A 22,400-nucleotide genomic window follows, 5' to 3' on the forward strand; every position below is an offset into this window, starting at 1 on the left:
GCCCAACATACGAAATGTCACATTGCTTGCATTTGAGCCTGTACATGCCTGAACTTGAATAGATGCTACTGTTTGAGTTGAGCGTGTTGTGACTGAGAAACAGGTTGCTGTTGGTGTCTGTTGTCTTAAAGGCAATGTTGATATTTTGCTTTTTTAAGGGGTTTGTTACATGGTAAATGCCTGGATTATTGTAGGTGAAAGTGGTGAACTTAGATTTTTTTTTTGTTTATCTGGGGTGAGGTTTGTTGCTAATTTAAGTTTGATCTTGTTGATTATTCGGTAAACTATTTCTGTTTTAAAACTGTTAACTTTTGCCAAATCTATATCTATATATATAAAATGAGAGTTTTGTCTGTACATTGCTCAAAATTTTAAAAGGATGGTATTTCTGTATCAGTCATGTCCATAGTAACAAGGAAATGCATTTTTTAATTTTCCGTACTTTCTGTCTGTCTGTCTGTCTGTCTGTCTGTCTGTCTGTATGTATATGCATCACGAGAAAGCGGCTGAAGAGAATTTAATGAAAATTGGTATGTAAAGTCCGGGAAGAAGTCGCTACAATCCAGGCCATAGTTAATCTTTTTCACACTGAGAGAAAGGGTAGTTTAGGGGAAGGCCTAAAATTTAATTCTCAAATATTTATGTTATTAGTGGTCCTATCTTAACGAAAACCGGTATGTAAAGTTCTAAAATAAGTCGCTACAATATAAACTATAAATAATCTTATTCACTCTGAAAGAAATGATAGTTTAGGGGAAGGCATAAAATTTTATTCACAAATATTTATGTTATTAATGGTCCTATCTTAATTAAAATAGGTATGCAAAGTCGGGGAATAAGTCGCTACAATCTAGGGCATAAATAACTTTATTCACGCTCAGCAAAATGGTAGTTTAGGGGAAGGCCCAAAATATAATTCTTGAATATTTGTGTTATTAGTGGTCTTATTGACAATTACTATATACATAAAGTTACATAGTATTAAATTTCCAATCATTTAAGTCTTATACATTTTGACCATACCGGCTATGATAATGGAGATATTCATGAATATGGATTTTTGTTGCTAAAATCATATCAGCTCCGTCACGAGAAAATGGGTAAACATAATTTAATGAAAAACGGTATGTAAAGTCGGGGAATAAGGAACTACAGTCTACGCTATAATTAATTTTATAAGACAGCCTTATATTACAGAGTAGAAAGAAAACTGAATTTGAAGAACGCTCATAACATTGATCAACAATAACATTACATTGACCATTGTTTGTTGTGATTTGCTTTGTGTCTCTGTTACCATTCATCTCCGATAGATGGGATTACTGCTGTACACCGAGTTTTTAAAAATTTGCTCTACGTCGCGCCGATACAGATAGGACTCATGGCGATGATGGGATACAAAAGGGCTATTAGTGGGAAGGAAACAGCCCCTACGTTAATTACATTACAGCCCCAGCATTTTCCTGGTGTGAAAACTGGAGACCACGGAAAACCATCTTCAGGGCTGTCGACAGTGGAGTTCAAACCCACTACCTCCCGGATCCAAGCTCACAGCTATGTGTCCCTAACCTCACAGCCAACTCATCCAGTCATACCAAGTATAACAGCCTGCTTGAAAATTGGCGGGAAGTAGCTGGGGAGTTAGATCAATTTCTGATACGTAACAAACTGGTTCATCATAGTATTCGAGCTATTCAATTCCTACTCTGAGGCACTGATTGGAATGAGCAGTGTGCATATTTAACGGAATAATGGCAGAGAAGTGTTCACAGCTGTCTGCGGTCTGGTCATTGCAGCACTGGAACTTTGGACTGTTAGATCGGCACCGTAGTACTGTTCGTTAAAAGTGAGAAAATGTGCGGTTTACTAATTTGATCGAGTATTTTATATAACATTGCTTTCAATCACTACATTCCTTCTGACGACTTCAGGTAGGAAAACCACAAAGACAGTCTTTCTGAGAATCCTGTAACGAAGCACGGGTACATCAGCTAGTTCTTTATATAATTGATTTCTGTTTTTAGGTTCTTAGATGTCAAAGGGATTTTTAAGGCTCTGTAAATTAAACTGTAGAAGGTGGCCTGTTTGTGGGAATTAGGGTATACTGATGTTTTTAATTGTTAGTGGGGTGTAGGTAGGTTTTCAGAAAATTTGGTAATCGAATGTGTTCTTATCGCTTGTTACTGTGATGTCTAAAAAGATGATGGATCCACTGACCTCGTCCTCCTTGGTAAACTTAATATTTTGGTCGAGGGAGTTTAAAAAATCTAAAATTCTGCTCCTATTGGTAAGATAATTATAGATTATTGCAAAAGTATCATCTACGTACCTAAGGCACAGACTGAGTCCCTTTATTTTTGACGTTATTTTGTGGTGTTCTAACGAATCCATGTATACGTCGGCCAAGATGCCTGACAATGGATCACCCAATAGTAATAAATTTTGCCGTTGAAAGTAAAATAGTTGTTCTTTAATACAATTGTAACATGTAAGTGGTATGTTCCGAGCTGTCAGTGGAGAGATGGCGTGGAATGACATTAGTAGATGAATAAGTCTTTAAAAGTAGGAAAGATCACAATATGAAAATAAAGTTGGAATTCAAGATGACAAATTGGGGAAAATATTCAAGGGGAGTTAGGGATTGGCATAACTTACCAAGGGAGGTGATCAATAAATTTCCAATTTCTTTGAAATCATTCAAGAAAAGGCTAGGAAAACAACAGATAGGGAATCTGCCACCTGGGCGTCTGCCGTAAATGCAGATCAGTAGTGATTGTTTTGGACAGATTCTCAACCCCAGCAAGAAGGTGCTGGCTGATGGGCTCAAGAAATATTTGACAAAGACCGTGAAAAGAACTTTTTTTTGCAAGTTGTTTCATGTCGCACTGAGACACATAGGTTTTATGGTGACGATGGGACACGAAAGGGCTAGGAGTGGGATGGAAGCAGCCATGGCCTAAATTAAGGCCTGGTGTGAAAATGGGAAAACATGGAAAACCATCTTCAGCGCTGCCGACAGTGGGGCTCGAACCCACTATCTACTGAATACTGGCTGCACTTAAGTGACTGCAGCTATCAAGCTCGATGTGAAAAGAACTGAGCACAATATAAACACAGCTGATAGCATGTGGTTACAGAAAACAACAGATTGACAACATTGGTAACCGGAACTAGAGTCTAACGCGCTCTATCAGAGCGATCGGCTGCCTATGACTGGCTGTTTATTAATTCGCTTAGCCTCCACCAAAAGGTAGCGCTCAAATGTCAAGTTAAAACTCTTAAGAACTGAACCTTAGATCTAGACACTGAAATTAAATTGGTTAAAATCATGCAGATGGTTCATGGTGTGGGTTACTGTAGTCATGTCCTAGTTCGTGAACCATGGGCAAAGGCTGAGTGGCCTAGTAAGTGGTCCTGAGAGTTGGGATACCAGTTGCTATGGAATGGGAGTGGGCATCTCGGACATATTCTGAGTCATGGCCCTCCTTGTGCTCAGGCGGCTAGGACTATACAATTCACCGGTGGTCCATAACCCGTTAGAGGAGAGATCCTCACTTGGACTATGTGCAAGTAGGGTAGCATCCTGCTTCATGAAATTACCGAGCTCAGAATATTTTAAGCAAGCCTCGGACCTAAGGGAGTAACGGAGTCCTGCTCCCATTTTACAGGCGAGGGACTCCTTGGAAACAACGTGGCGAACGAAATGGAATTCGATGGGGAGCTATCAATATTAATGGGGCTTATGGAAAAAAGAAAGCAGAACTAGCTGAGTCAGCAAAGAGGATGCATCTGGATGTGGTAGGAGCAAGTGATATTTGGGTAAGGGGAGATAACGAGGAAGAGATAGAAGATTATAAAGTGAACTTGACAGATGTTAGAAAGGGAAGGGCAGAGTATGGGGTAGGGCTCTTTATCAGGAAAACCATTGCACGCAACAGAGTTCTGTTAGGCACAAATGAGCGAATGATGTGGGTAGATTTGTCAGCTGGAGGAATTAGGACTAGAATTGTGTCCGTGTATTCACCATGTGAGGGTGCAGATGAGGATGAAGTTGACAAGTTTTATGAAGCATTGAGTGACATCGTGATCAGGGTCAACAGCAGATAGAATAGAGCTAATGGGCGATTTCAATGCGAGAGTTGGGAATAGAACTGAAGGATACAAAAGGGTGATTGGTAAATGTGGGGAAGATATGGAAACTAATGGGAATGGGAAGCGTTTGCTGGACTTCTATGCTAGTATGGGTTTAGCAGTTATGAATACATTCTTCAAGCATAAGGCTATTTCACCGCTACACATGGGAGGCTAGGGGTAACATATCCATAATAGGTTATATCTTAACCGCCTTCAAATTCAGGAAATCTGTTAGGAATGTACGAGTTTTCTGGGGATTTTTCGATGATACAGACCACTATCTGATCTGTAGTGAACTAAGTATCTCTAGGGCTAGGGTAGAGAAAGTGAAATCTGTCTACAAACGAGTAAGGGTAGAAAATCTCCAGGACGAGGAAATTAGACAGAAGTACATGGATATGATTAGTGAAAATTTTTGAACAGTAGACAGCAAGCAGGTTCAGGATATAGAAAGTGAATGGGTGGCATACAGGGATGCTGTAGTAGAAACAGCAAGGGAATGCCTAGGAACAACTGTGTGTAAAGATGGGAAAAGGCAAACATCTTGGTGGAATGATGAAGTGAAAGCAGCTTGTAAACGTAAAAAGAAGGCTTATCAGAAATGGCTCCAAACAAGGGCCAGGGCAGACAGGGATTTGTACGTAGATGAAAGAAACAGAGCGAAACAAATAGTTGTTGAATCCAAAAAGAAGTCTTGGGAAGATTTTGGTAATAACCTGGAAAGGTTAGGTCAAACAGCAGGGAAACCTTTCTGGACAGTAATAAAGAATCTTAGGAAGGGAGGGGAAAAAGGAAATGAACAGTGTTTTGAGTAATACAGGTGAACTCATAATAGATCCGAGGGAATCACTGGAGAGGTGGAGGGAATATTTTGAACATCGTCTCAATGTAAAAGGAAATCATCCTGGTGGTGTTGCGAACAGCCAAGCTCATGGGGAGGAGGAAAATGATGTTCGTGAAATTATGCTTGAGTAAGTGGAAAGGATGGTAAATAAACTCCATTGTCATAAAGCAGCAGGAATAGATGAAATTAGACCTGAAATGGTGAAGTATAGTGGGAAGGCAGGGATGAAATGGCTTCATAGAGTAGTAAAATTAGCATGGAGTGTTGGTAAGGTACCTTCAGACTGGACAAAAGCAGTAATTGCACCTATCTATAAGCAAGGGAACAGGAAGGATTGCAACAACTATTGAGATATCTCATTGATTAGTATACCAGGCAAAGTATTCACTAGCATCTTGGAAGGGAGGGTGCGATCAGTCATTGAGAGGAAGTTGGATGAAAACCAGTGTGGTTTCAGACCACCAGAGAGGCTGTCAGGATCAGAATTTCAGTATGCGCCAGATAACTGAAAAATGCTACGAGATGAATAGGCAGTTGTGTTTAAGTTTCGTAGATCTAGAAAAAGCATATGACAGGGTTCCGAGGGAAAAGATGTTCGCTATAATGGGGGACTATGGAATTAAAGGTAGATTATTAAAATCAATCAAAGGCATTTATGTTGACAATTGGGCTTCAGTAAGAATTGATGGTAGAACGAGTTCTTGGTTCAGGGTACTTACAGGGGTTAGACAAGGCTTAATCTTTCACTTTTGTTGTTCCGTAGTTGACATGGATCATCTGCTGAAGGTTATAAAATGGTAGGGAGGGATTGAGTTAGGTGGAAATGTAGTAAGCAGTCTGGTGTATGCTGACGACTTGGTCTTAATGGCAGATTGTGCCAAAAGCCTGCAGTCTTGGAACTTGAAAATAGGTGCAATGAGTATGGTTTGAAAAGTTAAAAAGAAATTTTTATGTCGCACTGACACGGATAGGTCTTACGGCGACGATGGGACAGGGAAGAGCTAGGACTTGGAAGGAAGCGGCCGTGGCCTTAATTAAGGTACAGCCCCAGCATTTGCCTGGTGTGAAAATGGGAAACCACAGAAAACCATCTACAGGGCTGCTGACAGTGGGGTTCGAACCTACTATCTCCTGAATACTGGATACTGGCCGCACTTAAGCGACTGCAGCTATCGAGCTCGGTGGTTTGAAAATTAGCCTCTCGAAGACTAAATTGATGTCAGTAGGTAAGAAATTCAACAGAATTGAATGTCAGATTGGTGATACAAAGCTAGCAAAGGTCGATAATTTCAAGTATTTAGGTTGTGTGTTCTCCCAGGATGGTAATATAGTAAGTGAGATTGAATCAAGGTGTCGTAAAGCTAATGCAGTGAGCTCGCAGTTACGATCAACAGTATTCTGTAAGAAGGAAGTCAGCTCCCAGACGAAACTATCTTTACATCAGTCTGTTTTCAGACCAACTTTGCTTTACAGGAGCAAAAACTGGGTGGACTCAGGATATCTTATTCATAAGTTACAAGTAACCGACATGAAAGTAGCAAGAATGATTGCTGGTACAAACAGGTGGGAACAATAGCAGGTGGGTACTCAGAATGAGGAGATAAAAGCTAATTTAGAAATGAACTCGATGGATGAAGCTGTACGCATAAACTGGCTTTGGTGGTGGGGTCATGTGAGGCGAATGGAGGAGGATAGGTTACCTAGGAGAATAATGGACTCTGTTATGAAGGGTAAGAGAAGTAGAGGTAGACCAAGACGACGATGGTTAGACTCGGTTTCTAACGATTTAAAGATAAGAGGTATAGATCTAAATGAGGCCACAACACTAGTTGCAAATCGAGGATTGTGGCGACGTTTAGTGAATTCACAGAGGCTTGCAGACTGAACGCTGAAAGGCATAACAGTCCATAATGATAATGTATGTATGTATGTATGTATGTATGTATGTATGTATGTATGTATGTATGTATGTATGTATAATCATGCAGTCTATAGAGGCTTGATTTGATTTTTTTAAAACTCCTTGAAATCAGTGAAGTACACTGAGAAATATTAAATTCTAACTCTATTTCATTACCTACGATAGTATAAAAATTTTGCAATCATTTACTTCAGCCTTTATTTCCAACGACTTAACAACTGTTTTTGGCCATGTTATTTATTCATTTATTATGAAAATATGTTCACTCACTCGTTTCGAATTTGAAAGTTTGCTTACACGATCAACGGGTATTACTAATAGATTTCAGCAGTGTTTCTGAATTTCGACCCGGGAGCTCGCTACTGCACATAGCAAGAAATCGATAAGTAAGATGATCAATCGTGCATTCAATATGATCACAGGAGAACATAAATGTTGATAACGCAAAAAATAATGTAAGCTAAATCACTCATAGTAATGGAGGAATCAGTGGAAGAGTTCTCATTGTAACAGAAGAATATTACACAGTATATATAGGAATTCTCAAGGGACGTAAAAAACTGTTGTTATAATAAGGTTCTCACTATAGCAGATTTTTACTGTAGTTAATATGAGAAGAGTGCCAGAAAGTTTCTGGAATTAAAAAAAATCTTACTTTTATTGTTACTCCTCTTAGTAGGATCCGGAGTGAAGGCTTCCGTGTCCACTGCATTGGGAATGACAGACACTCGATCGTGCATCACTCTTGCCCGAAGCACCGTGTTTTCTTTGCTAAGGAGTAAAATATAGATTAAATAAAACACAGCAGTTAAGTGTTCTAAAACAAAATTATGACATGTTGAATGCACAGATCTCTCTAACTTATTTAAGGAAGGATCTTACCGATATTTTGGACAAAAAATTATGAAAAAAATTGAAAAAGAGATTTGGGTACTAGTAGATATTCTCATCAAAATTGAGACACAGAGTCACATGGTGAACTAGATACAGAGACTGCACTCTTCAATCACTCAGAAGCTTCTCTGACACCGTCTCAGATATCTTCTCACCTCTTACTGGTGTGAGACAACACCTACAGTGAGGACATCATGAGGGAGGTATTGTAATTGGAGGCAGACGATACCTTGATAGTTACATAGCATGATTTAGAGACTATCATAGAAGATCACAGCAGATCAACACCAAGAAAACCAAAGTGATGATTGCAGATCGCCCTAACAACAACCTGCCTGATATTGTGAGGACTCCTAACTATGAAGTGGTTATTCTAACACCGGGGACTGTGAACCTGAGGTCCGTAGGCGCATCGTGATGGTGAGGAGTTCAACAACAAAGCGTATTGTCTTATAGAAAGACACCTCCATTACTGCCATGACAAAATTTATGCATTCACGGACACTCACTTTTCCCGTTGCTACCTACGCAGCAGAACCTGAAAGTTAAAGATGACAGCCTGCTGCAGGATTGACTCTTTAGAAATGTGGTGCTACAGAAGGATATTGCAAATACCTTGGATAGCACACTGAACGAATGAGTCCATCCTGAAACAGCTCGGCATCTAAATAAGACTAGCAATAATTTTAGCAAACAACAACAGCTTTGGTCACATAGTTAGAAGAACCAGTAGACAGGAGAAGACTATCACTGAAAGGAAAGTCGCTGGACAAAGGCCCAGAGTGTGTGCTCCATTAAGATGGATAGATCAATTGCCACAAGCAATTCACCATGCCTAGGACAGAGACTCATGTAGACAGGTCATCAAGAGGCTAGTTACACAACGCCATTACACCCTTATGGAGGATTAGAATAAGACACATAGACATGCCAAATTTTGAAGCATATCGTAGAACCCTTCTTCTTCTTTTTTGTTTGCAGGCGCGGCCATTTTTAAATGTCGAGTGGAGATATTTAAATCATTTCTACACATCACCATCAGAAGAGGGAGCGACAGAGGATATGAGGACAATCTTCAAATAGATGGACTCTCTCCTCGTCAATCCCATTTCTTCTCAGCCCCCAATGAACTAGTTTCCGCTTCCCAGCTTCATCCATAGGGAGGCCTTGAACACTAACTGAGGGCCATCTTGACATACATTCTGTATTGATGTTGGGAAGCTGGATAAACATAGCAAAAGGGAAACAGACTTTAGGTCTGTCCATGATATGACAATTATTTGTTCCTTTCAATTACTGACGCTCTAGGATTCTTTTCTTCCGCCACGTTTGTCCTGTATTCCTCGATTTTACCACCTGTTCTCACCTACCTTATACCACTTAACATGGCAACAGTGTTATCAGATCGTGATTTTTCCAGGTGGTGGGACGTGTTGGAATGAGAAGCCTGTCAGGCGAGAGCTGAGTAATGTAATGTTGCCTAGACAAACAGTGCTGCAACTATGGAACTGGAGGGGTCAGTTGGCTGTAGCGAGCCCGATGACAATAACATGCGTGTTCCTGATATTTGTCTCTGTGAAGAACATGTGCTCATAAAAGACCCGCACCCAGCTTGCTGGAGCAGAGAATTGATGATGGTGATGATAATTGTGCTGGATATACAAGTATAAACTTCTGTGATTTAGAATTTTCAGAATGTGATTTCCCAGAGAAATATATATCTACTAGGACCTCAAAATAAACATCCCTGAAATGAAGTCTCTATTTTATACTTAACATTCACTTCGTTCAAGCTCTTGGATCTTGAGTTTCTATCTTTGTATGAAATCACCCTACTATAATTTTTATTTCCCTCTTCCTCATCTTCCTAATGTTTTTCTGCTGGTGCAGAGTCCACTGTTCTAATCTATGCTCGCCATTTTGCACGGTCTTGGGCATCATGTGGTCTTAAGTTCAGAGTCTTCATATCAGCATTCACTGCATCATGCCAGCACTGCTTTGGACGTCCTATTAATATTAATATCACCGGGCGAGTTGGGCGTGAGCGTAGAGGCGCGCGGCTGTGAGCTTGCATGCGGGAGATAGTAGGTTTGAATCCCACTATCGGCAGCCCTGAAAATGGTTTTCCGTGGTTTCCCATTTTCACACCAGGCAAATGCTGGGGCTGTACCTTAATTAAGGCCACGGCCGCTTCCTTCCAACTCCTAGGCTTTTCCTATCCCATCGTCGCGATAAGACCTATCTGTGTCGGTGCGACGTAAAGCCCCTAGCAAAAAAAATATCAAAGGTGTGGGCGAAATTAGCTACTGTTCCAGGTGCAGCATGCAGGACGTGACCATACCATTGGAGATGTTTTTTCCCGTGCCTTCTCAGTGATAGCTGCAATGCCCATTTGCTGGCAGACGGTGTCGATTTTAACATGATGCAGGAGTGTGATGCACATCGATCAACAGATCATATACATTTCCATGGTGTGTACTGTAATTGGTGTTCTGTAGCTTTATCAGCTGGTCGACATTCAATACTGTGTCCGGTCCCATGGCTAAATGGTTAGCGTGCTGGCCTTTGGTCACAGGGGTCCTGGGTTTGATTCCCAGCAGGGTCGGGAATTTTAACCATCATTGGTTAATTTCGCTTGCACAGGGGCTGGGTATATGTGCCGTCTTCATCATCATTTCATCCTCATCAAGATGCGCAGGTCGCCTACGGGAGTCAAATCAAAAGACCTGCACCTGGCGAGCCGAACATGTCCTTGGACACTCCCAGCACTAAAAGCCATACGCCATTTCATTTTTCAATACTGTAAAGCAACAGGACATACTATCATATCTTATTTGATTTCTGTAATCCATCTAATGTCCCTCTTACTGTTCCAAATTATTCTACAATTCTCATTATGATCCTGTTTTCTGGTGTCCTGAGTAAATAACCAAAAAATGAAATCAGTTTCCTCCTGATTGTGATCATTACCAGTTCAATTTCCTTGTAAACCGTTTTATTAGAAGCTAGTTTCCAGAGTCCATTTTCATGGTAGTTTTTGTTTATGCATGTTCTGATTATTGTTCTTCCAATCTTGAGTATTCTGTCTAGTTGTACAGTGTTAGTTGTTATGTATATTATTTCTGTTTTACAGTGTTTTAATTTTGTAGCTATTGAGAGGACTTTTCTATTGTATGTATTGTTGGTTGTATATTGTGCTCCGGTCAGTTTATTTATTCTATTATGCCATGTCTGCTTTTTGTTGAGGTTATTTCTCCTAAATATTGAAATTTGTCAATGATTTTTATTTCCTATTCTTCTATTGTGATTTAATTTATGAGCGGTGGGTTGCATTTAGTTCCATTATTCAAATATTAACTGAACTCCCCATGAAGATTTTATTAATTTTTCTCTAATCACTTAGAACAGTTGTAATATTTTCTCCTGTGCTACATATTATTATTTTCTTAGCAATTATTTTACTCTAGTATTTTAGTAGAAAGAATTCCTTTAACTTTAAAATTAATGTATCACACGATTTAGTTATAGTTTTAGAAAAGTTCAAAGATAGACTGTACATTTTAAAAGAATATCCTTAAGATGTGAAGGAAAATACCACATAAGTACCAGGTTTCTCACTGGGATCACTTACTATTCCCTGTTCAGGTCCACCTAATATACAATCAAGAAAGAATGATCTCACAGCTGTTTACAGGGACACACAAAAGACATTCAACAATAAATCTTCAGTAAACATTAGAGTCACAGACTGTTAATGTTCCTTAACTGTGTTCCGACACAATGGTTTCTTCTAATTTATTAGTTTTATTTTCCGTGTCCAGATACAGTGCTCAATAATGTTTCTCCAATATTCGGCTACAAGGACATTTTTGTCATTGGCCTAGAAAACACCTTCCTTTGTGCATGGTGACAGTAAATGCTGACAAACCAGAAGGTGTTGTTCATCTTGCAGTAGTCCACAATCACAGGTCATGTCTCCTTGTACATAGCCCCACTTAACCAGGTTAGATTTGCACTTTGAAACACCTGTCCGCAGTCGATCAAAGCTCTTCCATATGGGGATGGATTAAGTACTTGCTGTTACCACAGTTCAGGTCTTCATTTTTCTGGCATATGCTTTTTTTTTTTTAACAATTGGCTTTAAGTTGCACTGACATAGATAGGTGTTATGGAGACGTTGGGATAGAAAAGGTCTAGGAGTGGGAAGGAAGCGGCGGTGGCCTTAATAAAATACAACCCCAGCATTTGCCTGGTGTAAAAAATTTGAAACTATGGAAAACCATCTTCAGGACTGCCGACAGTGGGGTTCGAACCCACTTAAGCGACTTCAGCTATCGAGCTTGGTTTCTGGCGTATCAACAAGTGGTATGGTTGTTCTTAAAAATTTCTTCCTTGATCTGAGTCTCAAAGAGATGCATTTGACGGCCATAAAAGGGGGGACGGTGATCGGTTGATTGCTTCCGATCTTCAACTTTCGCTGCTACTTCCTGTCTTATCTGAGGAGGGATGATTCCTGCAATAGGATATATATTTTCTGTTGGAATTGGTCTCAGACACCCTGTAATAATGCGACCAGTCTCCTTCACAGCAATATCTTCTTGATCTCTTTCAAACCCATTAGTCTAGGTGCCCCTCTTGCTATCCCTCCTCCTACCTGTCTCTCCATCATCTGCTTCAGCATTCTTCCCTCATCCTCCATCTTAACATGTCCAAACTGTCTAAGTTTTTCTCTTTCCATTCTGTCAAAAAGCTTTTCCACTCTGATTTCCTTCCTAATGTCCTTATTCCTTACTCTGTCCTTTCTTGCCTTTCCTATTATACTTCTTCACATCTCTGTTCCATATATCAGTCCATCTTATGCATCAAATCAAAATCTCTTTATTTGCAAATGAGGTGTCTACCTCGGTGGCAAATGGTACACTAAAATACATTATTGTCAAGCACTAAATATTAAATTAACAAGAGAAGAAAATTTTCCTATAGTACAATATTATACAATTTACGCTAACAATTTTTTCTATTAAACACACAGCTCATCCTTAATAAATTTATATTGTTTACGAAATTCTACTTACAATGTCTCCTGTACTACTTACAAATACAGTCAACTGATATACAGTATGTGGAATTACTTCAAATGATACTATACAACTGGTATAAGATTAAACTTTACATTATTGCATTTATTTACTTTTTTTTTACCCATTCTGGAACCTAAGCAGCATAACGACCTGTTGCGTCTTAACCAGAGCCCCTTTTGCCACCACTTTTCAGAGTTCCTGAAGGGCCTTCACAGCTACCGTAGCGGTCCCAGGGCCCTCGAAGTCCCCACCGTACTTCACACCTACAAGCAGTCCCCTACTTTGGCTGTCCAAACTCCTTAGACCAGGGGATGGAATTAATTTATTCACACACATTTTTTAAATTTACAATAACCTGCACTGATCGTATGCCCTCTAACACCTCATTTATTTTCTCTGTTGCTGTTTATTCTCTTCTTGAATATCTGTACAGATTTTGGAAAAGGATCAAACACTACCCCTGGTAAACTGTTCCACTCCTTCACACCCTTCCCAATGAATGAAAATTTACCCCAATCGCTTCTACTAAAATTCCTTATAATTTTATATTTGTGTTCTGTCCTGCCGATATAATTATTTTCCAACTGAAGCCTCTCAAAGATATCTCCCCATGCTTCTTCTCTTGTATAGGCTCTATATAATCCTATAAGTCTAGTTTTCTCTCTTCTCTTACTTAAAGTTTCCCACCCAAGTTCCTTTAACATTTCTGATACACTACTCTTTCTCCTGAAATCCCCTGTTACAAATCTTGCTGCTTTCCTCTGCACACTATCTATTTCTTTTATTAGGTATTCTTGGTGAGGATCCCAAACACTGTTTGCATATTCCAATAATGGACGAACCATACTTAAGTAACTTTTTTCTTTTAATTCTTTATTGCATCCTTTAAGTAGCCTCATTATGATATGTAACGACCTGTATACTTTCCCAACAATGTTATCAACATGACCCTTCCAGTGCAAATTACTTTCAAATCTCACACCTAAGTATTTGCACTTGCCATCTTTTGGGATAACTACCTCATCCAAAGTATATTCAAATTCAGTTTTAAAGCACCTGTTTGTAAAAGTTGTAACAGTTGATTTGCCTCCATTGACCTTCATATTATTTTCTTCAACCCATTGTTGGATACTTTCACGGTCCCTTTGTAATTCTGAACAATCCTCAATGTTATTTATTTCCCTATAAACAATTATGTCATCTGCATACAATCTTATTTTTGATGTTATATTGTTCCCTAAACCATTTGCGTATATTAAGAAAAGTAACGGACCGATTATACTACCCTGTGCAATTCCCTTCCAAACTTTCTCTTCCTGTGATATATTATTTCCTACTTTGACTTTCTGAACCCTTGAATTTAGAAATGTTCTTATCCAACGGTATAAAACCCTTACGTCCAATCCTATTCCTTCCAATTTCTTTAATAATATTCCATGTTCCACTCTATCAAAGGCTTTGGAAAGATATATGGCTATGCAATCTAACTGGCCTCCTGAATCCAACTGATCTGATATGTCCTGCTGAAATCCCACCAGTTGTGCCTCGCAAGAAATTTTCTTTCTAAATCCATACTGGCTCCTCATGAACCAATTTTTATCATCACATATCCCTCTGATGTACTTTGCTATTAAACTCTCCAGTATTTTACAAACTATACTGGTCAGGCTGATTGGTCTGTAGTTCTCTGGTTTCCTTTTATCACCCTTTCCTTTATAAATTGGTATTATTATAGATTCCTTCCATTCCTTTGGTATTACACTATTATTTATGACATAGTCAAAGAGAAATTTTAAATAAGGCACAATGTACCACCCCATTGTCTTTAATACCTCCCCAGTAATTTGATCACTTCCTACTGCTTTTCCTTGCTGAAGCAGTTGGATTTCTCTGAAAATATCTTCATTTGTGAATGAGAAGCTTCTTGTTTCCCTCTGTGTCTCTCCCTCTCTATCTTCTGTTTCGGTTTCCAACTCCTGACAATCATCTACTGAGTCTCTGAATTCCCTACTAAATAGGTTTGCTTTTTCAGTATCCGTTAAATAGTGTTCACCCCCTTCTCCCACCATTGTAGGAATTTGGATTCCTTTTCCTTTTTGATTCATGATTTATGAATACAGCTTTTTCCATTTCCCGTTGTGGTCATTACCCTCTTGAAGTATGCCATTCATATAATTCTCTTTTGCTTCCTTTTCCACTCTATTCATTTTCCTCATTAGTTGTTTTCTAGTTTCTCTACTCTCCCTACCCTCTTTGATTTTCCTGTGTACTATTCTACATTTTCTTTTTAATTTTCTTATTTCCCTTGTATAATAAACAGGGTCTGAGGTCATTTTACCCTTCTTAACAGGTACAAATCTCTTCTCTCCTTCCCAAATGATTCCTTTAAATTTAGCCCAAAGTGTATCCACATTACTCCCTGCACTTATCCAACAACTGAATTGTGATTTAAGGTAAGTCCCAAATTCATCAACTTTAGTTTTTCTGTACAATTTCTTGTCTTGTGTAACCCTCTTATTAAGCTTTTTTGGTACGAGTCCTACATCCATTATTACAGCCTTATGGTCTCCTATTCCTTCAATTACCTCAGTTTTATCAACAATTTCCCATGGTTTAACCAAGAATACATCTAGTAAGTTATTGAGACGAGTCGGTTCTTGTACGACTTGTGTAAATCCTCCCTCCCAAATTAACTTATTTGCCAGTTTCTGTTCATGGGCTTCACTTGCAGCTCCATTCCATTCAACTTCAAGCATATTTAGATCTCCCCCAATGATTACCATATTATTATTATTATTATTATTATTATTATTATTATTATTATTATTATTATTATTTTTATGAGTATAATCTATTATTTTCTCAAATATTTCCATGTCTCTTTCCTATCTTCCAGGCCTGTATGTTCCTATAATTCCCACCTCCTTCATATATTCACAAACTAATTTTATCCCTAATCCCTTTCATCGGTAAACCATTCATGTGAACAACAAGTTTCCTTCACCAGAATAAACAGCCCCCCTCCCTTTTTATCTCCTTGGTCTCTACGATAGACTGCGTACCCTTCTGGAAATACTTCTCTATTACCCACCCCTTCTCTCAACCACAATTCCACTCCTATCACCACATCAGTCTCATAAGATTCCATCAATGTTCCGAATTTTAATTGTTTATTTACTACACTTTGACAGTTTACCAAGAGCAATCTCAGACCCCCTTCCTCCCTAAAACTTGACTGTTGCAATTGGGTAACTTGAAATTCCTTACATTACTGGTACTTCCGTCCTCTACACCAGGTTTCTCACACTCTGGTAGAATGCACATCTCTGTTGATCTCCAAGTCAAGCTCTGCATCCTCAATCAGTTTACTTCCCAAGTACTTGAGTCTCTCCACCATTTCAAGGCTTTGTCCCTTTCTTTTTATACTTTCTTTTGCTTCCACTTCTCCTTTAGTCAACACCACTGTCTTACTCTTTTCCACACTGATGTTCACTCCATAATTTTCTATAATCTCACTCAGTAAATTGAGTTGCCCTTGTACATCCTCTAGTACAATAATAACTAAACTTATGTCCACCTTTTCAATACTATATTATGCAATGTTTACATTATATTTTTAATCCAGGAACTAGTTTCGGCCTTGTCTGGCCATCATCAGCCTTAATGCAATAGTGTGCAAACACATCTAGTGCCAGGCTTAAAGTAGACGACACATTTGTTTTGGCTAAGGTAATTTTTTCTGCTGTAGGCTACAATTAACACCAACAGCAGTGCTAAATTTCAAAAATACTGAATGTGAGATTATCAAATGAGGTGCCTAGTATCAAAAACTACCAAATAGGCCCTATCCATTTTTTACCTACATTTTCAGCACAAAAAAAAAAGTCCAGAATAAACCATTATCTTGAGTAATAAAATAATAGTTTCGTGTGGCTATTTCTAGCCGAGTGCAGCCCTTGTAAGGTAGGCCCGCCGATGAGGGTGGGTGGCATCTGCCATATGTAGGTACAGTAGCTGCGTGTTATTGTGGTGGAGGATAGTGTTATGTGTGGTGTGTGAGTTGCAGGGATGTTGGGGACAGCACAAACACCCAGCCCCTGGGCCACTGGAATTAACCAATGAAGGTTAAAATCCCCGACCTGGCCGGGAATCAAACCTGGGACCCTCTGAACCGAAGGCCAGTACGCTGACCATTCAGCCAACGAGTGGGACATTATCTTGAGTAACATAGCTTTAACATTAAAATTTAAAAATTTGCCATTTAGCATAAAATATAAAAGTTTTAGGGAATATGGTTTCTTAAATATTTAAGAAACAAAGTTCAGGAAATATTTGAATGTGGTGGTGTTTGGTACTGAAATTGGGATTTAATGGGTTCTGAAACAAAGGAATGAAAGATATGAAAATATAGGTAACACTGAAGGAAGTAATACAATAATTACTTTTAATAATTAATAGTTTTAAATTAATGTAAATTGAATGCAGAGAAGAGAAGAGAAGAGAAGAGAAGAGAAGAGAAGAGAAGAGAAGAGAAGAGAAGAGAAGAGAAGAGAAGAGAAGAGAAGAGCATTCTAAGGAACAAACACTTACGATTCAAACTCATAACATTTGAATTAAGGCAGTATACCATTACTAACAACCAAAAGGCAGCCAGGTCCGACAGGATGAAGTTTTGGGGGCGTAACAAGAAACTGAAAAGCTGACTCTATTTAATACTATTAGACTTTAATGTATATGGCTGATTAAAGTGCTCAAATGGGGGTGTTAAAAAAAACTTCAGCTATCTCGCAACATTTTACGTCCCACTAACTACTTTTACAGTTTTCGTAGATGCCAAGGTACCGGAATTTTGTACTAGGAGAGTTCATTAACGTGCAGGTAAATCTACCGACACGAGGCTGACGTATTTGAGCACCTGGAACCACTGCTGGACTGGGCCAGGATCAAACCAGGCCAGCACTCTACCAACTGAGCTACTCAGCCTGGCAACACAGATCAAGAAGTATTATGAAAATGAAACCTAGCTTTTTTACACTTGCCTTGCATTGATGCTTCATCTACGTCTTATTTCTTCCCCATAAACTACTACGCCGTCTTCAGTTTCTTCACTCTGAAGTCCTAGATCTTCCTCTTTTCTAAAGCGGAATAACAGTGAAGCAGCTCATTATTCCTCCATTCTTCTCCACAATATTTTGTAGTAAGATTAACATTGCATTCAAAGAGAAAAAAAAGGCTTCAACAGTGCGACGTGCCGAGCAGCAGTAAACACGTAGCACATGCTGACAAGTCACGGGAAGCGCTGATTGGCTGACAGGGATTTAGCAGACTTGGACACTGCAAATGTCACTACAGGTGTTGGATTTGATGGACACTGAAACTCATATTTTACTACATATTTTAATGGGATAGGTAGGGTTTTGATCCAAAATCATTGCAGTGAATTCCTCAGGATAAGAACAGTCAGTAGCTATGTATAACTCCATTATGTCAAAAAATGGACTTGGCAGCTTTTGATACTAGGCTTCTCAAATATCTTTTACAAACTAAAAATGTCTTCAAGGAATACATTTTGTTAACTTGGTCTGGTCTAAATTTTGCATCACAGTTTCAGTGACAGTTTCATCAGGTAGCATCCATTAGTTGACTGTCCTCAGACCTTTTACTGTTGCTCAGAACGGCATTGAAATATTCTCAGTGTGTCCTATAGACGAACCATGCAAAAAACTAAGCCACACTAGTTATATCAGGAGCCGTGTTACCGAGTTAATATGATCAATAGTTGTGAAAAATTATCTCACTGAGGCTTGATCCCATGAAAAAAAAAAAAAAAAAAATATGTTCAAAAATTAAGTTAAAAAACCTTTGACCAAGAAATATGGCTTCTGATTGAGGTAACTAAATATTATTCAGGAAACTGAATCATCAAAAATATCCATTGTTTCACCCTAGTGTGGCATGGCCAACAATAGGAAGGCGTATTTTTTTATCATGCTAACTCGGAAGGGCATTTATAGCAAGAGGAGATAAATGTTTCCTCTAGTACGTCGGCACTGCATTTGTACTTATCACAGGATAGCTTGCAGATGTGTCACTATCAGTGTCTTAGCCGGCCAGTGTCTCGGGAAGGTGCAATATCCAACTGATGACCCTATGCCACCCAGAGGCAGAACACAGGTAATTTTTGATGACTGAGTTTCCTGAATTTTATAAACCTTTGTTTGAAAGTATTTTAAATACAATCAACCAATTTCAAAAGAACATTCCAATACACTGACCCCCCTCCCCCTGCCCTCCTTCTTCAAAGTTTGTAATGCCAATTAGCCCAACTTATAAGTTAACCTGAAACCTCACAGCACTCCAGCGCTAACTGACCTTGGCATACCAAGTGACTGCTGCTCAGTCCAAAGCCCTGCAGCTTACAAGGTGATGCATGGTCACCATAAAGAATCCTCTCTGCCATCATTCTTGATTCCTAGACAAGGGCTGCCACCTCATTGTCAGATAACTCTTCAACACGTACTGTTCTCACACGAGTTGAGTAGAGCTCAAACTAGCCCTCAGATCCAGGTAAAAACACCTGACCTGGCCAGGAATCAAAGCCAGGGCTTCCAGGTAAGAAGCAAGTCAGCTACTCCTACACCGTAGGCTAGCCCATCTAAATGAACACAGTTGTAAAATATAAGGCGAGTTTCATAAAAGCACAATGGCGGCTCGTGGCTGTAAAGTATGATGAAGAGCTATAACCCGTTCGGTTTCGAGTGAAAGATTTAGGAACTTCTTTATTTCTTTATTTGCTTACCCTCCAGGGTTGGTTTTTCCCTCGGACTCAGCGAGGGATCCCACCTCTACCGCCCCAAGGGAAGTGTCCTGGAGCGTGAGACATTGGGTCGGGGATACAACTGGGGAGAATGACCAGTACCTCGCCCAGGGAAGGAAGCGGCCGTGCCCTTAAGTTAGGTACCATCCCAGCATTTGTCTGGAGGAGAAGTGGTAAACCATGGAAAACCACTTCCAGGATGGCTGAGCCCACTTCTACTCAGCTGACCTCCTGAGGCTGAGTGGACCCCGTTACAGCCCTCGTACCACTTTTCAAATTTCGTGGCAGAGTTGGGAATCGAACCCGGGCCTCCGGGGTGGCAGCTAATCACACTAACCACTACACCACAGAGGCGGACAAGATTTAGGAATTACGTGTTGTTTTTGGTTGTTTTGTACTCATACCTCGTACTTGTGACTGGCGGAGGGTCCAGCACGTGACCACGATTTACTGAATTTAATGTTTCATCATGACCACAACAAGCTAGTTCTTGCTTACTTAAATAGAGCACTGCATCAATTACCAACTGAAGGAAAAGCCTATTTAAATATACATTTTTATAGAACTGTACAGTTACAATATACAGTCTGGCATTTTCCTTTAGGACATCAGAGATCGTATTTTGGTTGGTTTCCAATGTCTTCAAATCTAGCTCCCATATTATATGTTCTGCAGAGTCTGAGTGCATATGTGAAGAATGTGTTATGTTCAAAAGGGCTGAAAATCCCTCTTTATTCCAAACGTTATTTTTATTGATAAAAGGCAAGCAGGCCCAAAAAAACAACTTCTGTAGAGCTGGAGAGGAGCACAACCATGGAAATTCCTTAAACCACGATCGTTTGAAACTAAGTTTGTAAGATTTACTGGAATGTTTCACTTCTTTTGTAGCACAAATATGCAGTGATTCAGTAGGGCGATCAAAACGTAGAACTTCCTACAAATAATGCTTCCTTTCAGTCCATCCGCAGGGGAGAAGTTCCAATAAATTGAAAGAAATATGTAGCATGAGGATCTATGTACAATAATATGGCAGCTGATCCAGCACAAAACAATCCCATGCCACATGAAAATGGTGTTTATAATAAAATACACACTATGTCATAAATAGAATACATGTTTAAATAAAACAGCACAACACTACGAATGAAGCACGATGCGTAAGTACTCGTACTTCACACAGGATGACGCACGGAAGACGAAACATCTCGATCCTCTGACAACTTCACTTGCACATTCTGCTATGTGGAAAGTACGCGGGTGACGTCACAGTTGTCATGGCAACCGCCAAGGCCAAGCGCTAGGAGGGAGCACTTGGGAGGTAGAAACAGCTGCGGAATCTCTCATCTTCACTCAGTCTCACGCGCCGTACTGTGGCTGACAGCCGGCGCTTTCGTGAGTTCGCCTGGTTCTCATCAAGTGATGCGAGCTCTTGGTGCTCCAAACGCCGTACAATAAAACATTTTCTTTCGGTAAAATCAACAAATGTCATAAGAAAAATAAATTTAAGTAATTCATTATGGTAAAAATAAGTGGTGAAGTGGCACATCACCTAATTCACCTGAAAAGCTGCCCCTGTAAAAGCATGTACATTATTAATCATATAGCATTACACTTTACAAAATCAATACATAAACCATTGCAAGCTACACAATCAAATATTTACAAGATTATGGACGTTACTGATATGCTCTATTGTTTCTGGTATAGCATTCCGAAAGTCTGCAAGGTGGGAGCTCGGAGGACATTCTCCAACAATGTGTCTGACTGACTGCCTTAGGAAGCCACACGTACATTCTGCAGAAGGGGCTTCTCCCCATCTGAAGAATAGTTCACCAGACCTCCCATGAGTGGACCATATCCTATTAACACATTCACGCCTGTATCAGAGTTACTGCCTATAGCGCGTGTCCATTCCTATGCAGCTGTGGTTTATTTTTGTCACAAATAAGTATGACAGAGGTGAGGGTAATACCCTTATGAATGCTTCTACCTGCTTCTGCTCACCAGAAACCACTTGGCCTTGGAGATTTTCCCTTCCAATGCATTTTTAAATTCCGTTTCTGAACGAAGGCTAGTGCTGGCCAAGCTAGCTGCGTAGTTGGTTTGTGATTGCACAAGCGTGTGTATTGGCACATTCTGAAGTGTAACCAAGGCGCTTAGTGACAATACAAGTGTTGGAAGATAGGAAAACTTAAAAGGGTCCACCTTTTCAATACAAAAATGTTATAGTTTATTTATAACATGTATTTGCACTTGGAACTAGTTTCGACGCTGTTTGGCGTCATCATCAGCCAAAATGTGGGAAATAGGCCAGCATGTAGGCATTTATATTACACAAGGCGTTACATTAAACAATACACATCTTACATGGAGATAAAAACAGGGACGAATATAGAAACAAATGAATCGTTGAGAAAGCAAAAGTTATACATATTAAAAATAACCTTAACCACACATCTTGCAGTGTGAAAGTATTCTTCTTGAATGATTCCTGAATATAAAACACACGCACACACATTTCTGAAGAGCCAGCAGGCAGGACAAAGTAAAGTGAAACCTTAAGAGTTCTTCTGAGAAGAGTTCATCATTTTTTCTATGTTCCGACTAACTAATGAAGTCTCCCTTGAGTTCCTGATAAACATACACAACAGACCAACGGTAAATTTCATTTTAAATATTGTGCAGAGACGTGAAAGCATGATCCTGAAC

At 39.5% G+C, this 22,400-nt stretch overlaps 1 protein-coding gene across 2 annotated transcripts in view; it reads right to left on the reverse strand.

Moving 5' to 3' along the window:
* Positions 1–22,400, reverse strand: part of PIG-A (phosphatidylinositol glycan anchor biosynthesis class A) — a 137,394-nt gene that overhangs the window by 70,414 nt on the left and 44,580 nt on the right. For both annotated transcript variants that reach the window (XM_067138723.2, XM_067138724.2), the window contains exon 5: positions 7,555–7,670. In XM_067138723.2, coding sequence (XP_066994824.2) covers positions 7,555–7,670 — 116 coding nt within the window. The remainder of the gene's footprint in view (positions 1–7,554; positions 7,671–22,400) is intronic.

This window comes from Anabrus simplex, chromosome 1 (assembly GCF_040414725.1).
Source record: "Anabrus simplex isolate iqAnaSimp1 chromosome 1, ASM4041472v1, whole genome shotgun sequence".
In the NCBI taxonomy this organism is placed as follows: domain Eukaryota; kingdom Metazoa; phylum Arthropoda; class Insecta; order Orthoptera; family Tettigoniidae; genus Anabrus; species Anabrus simplex.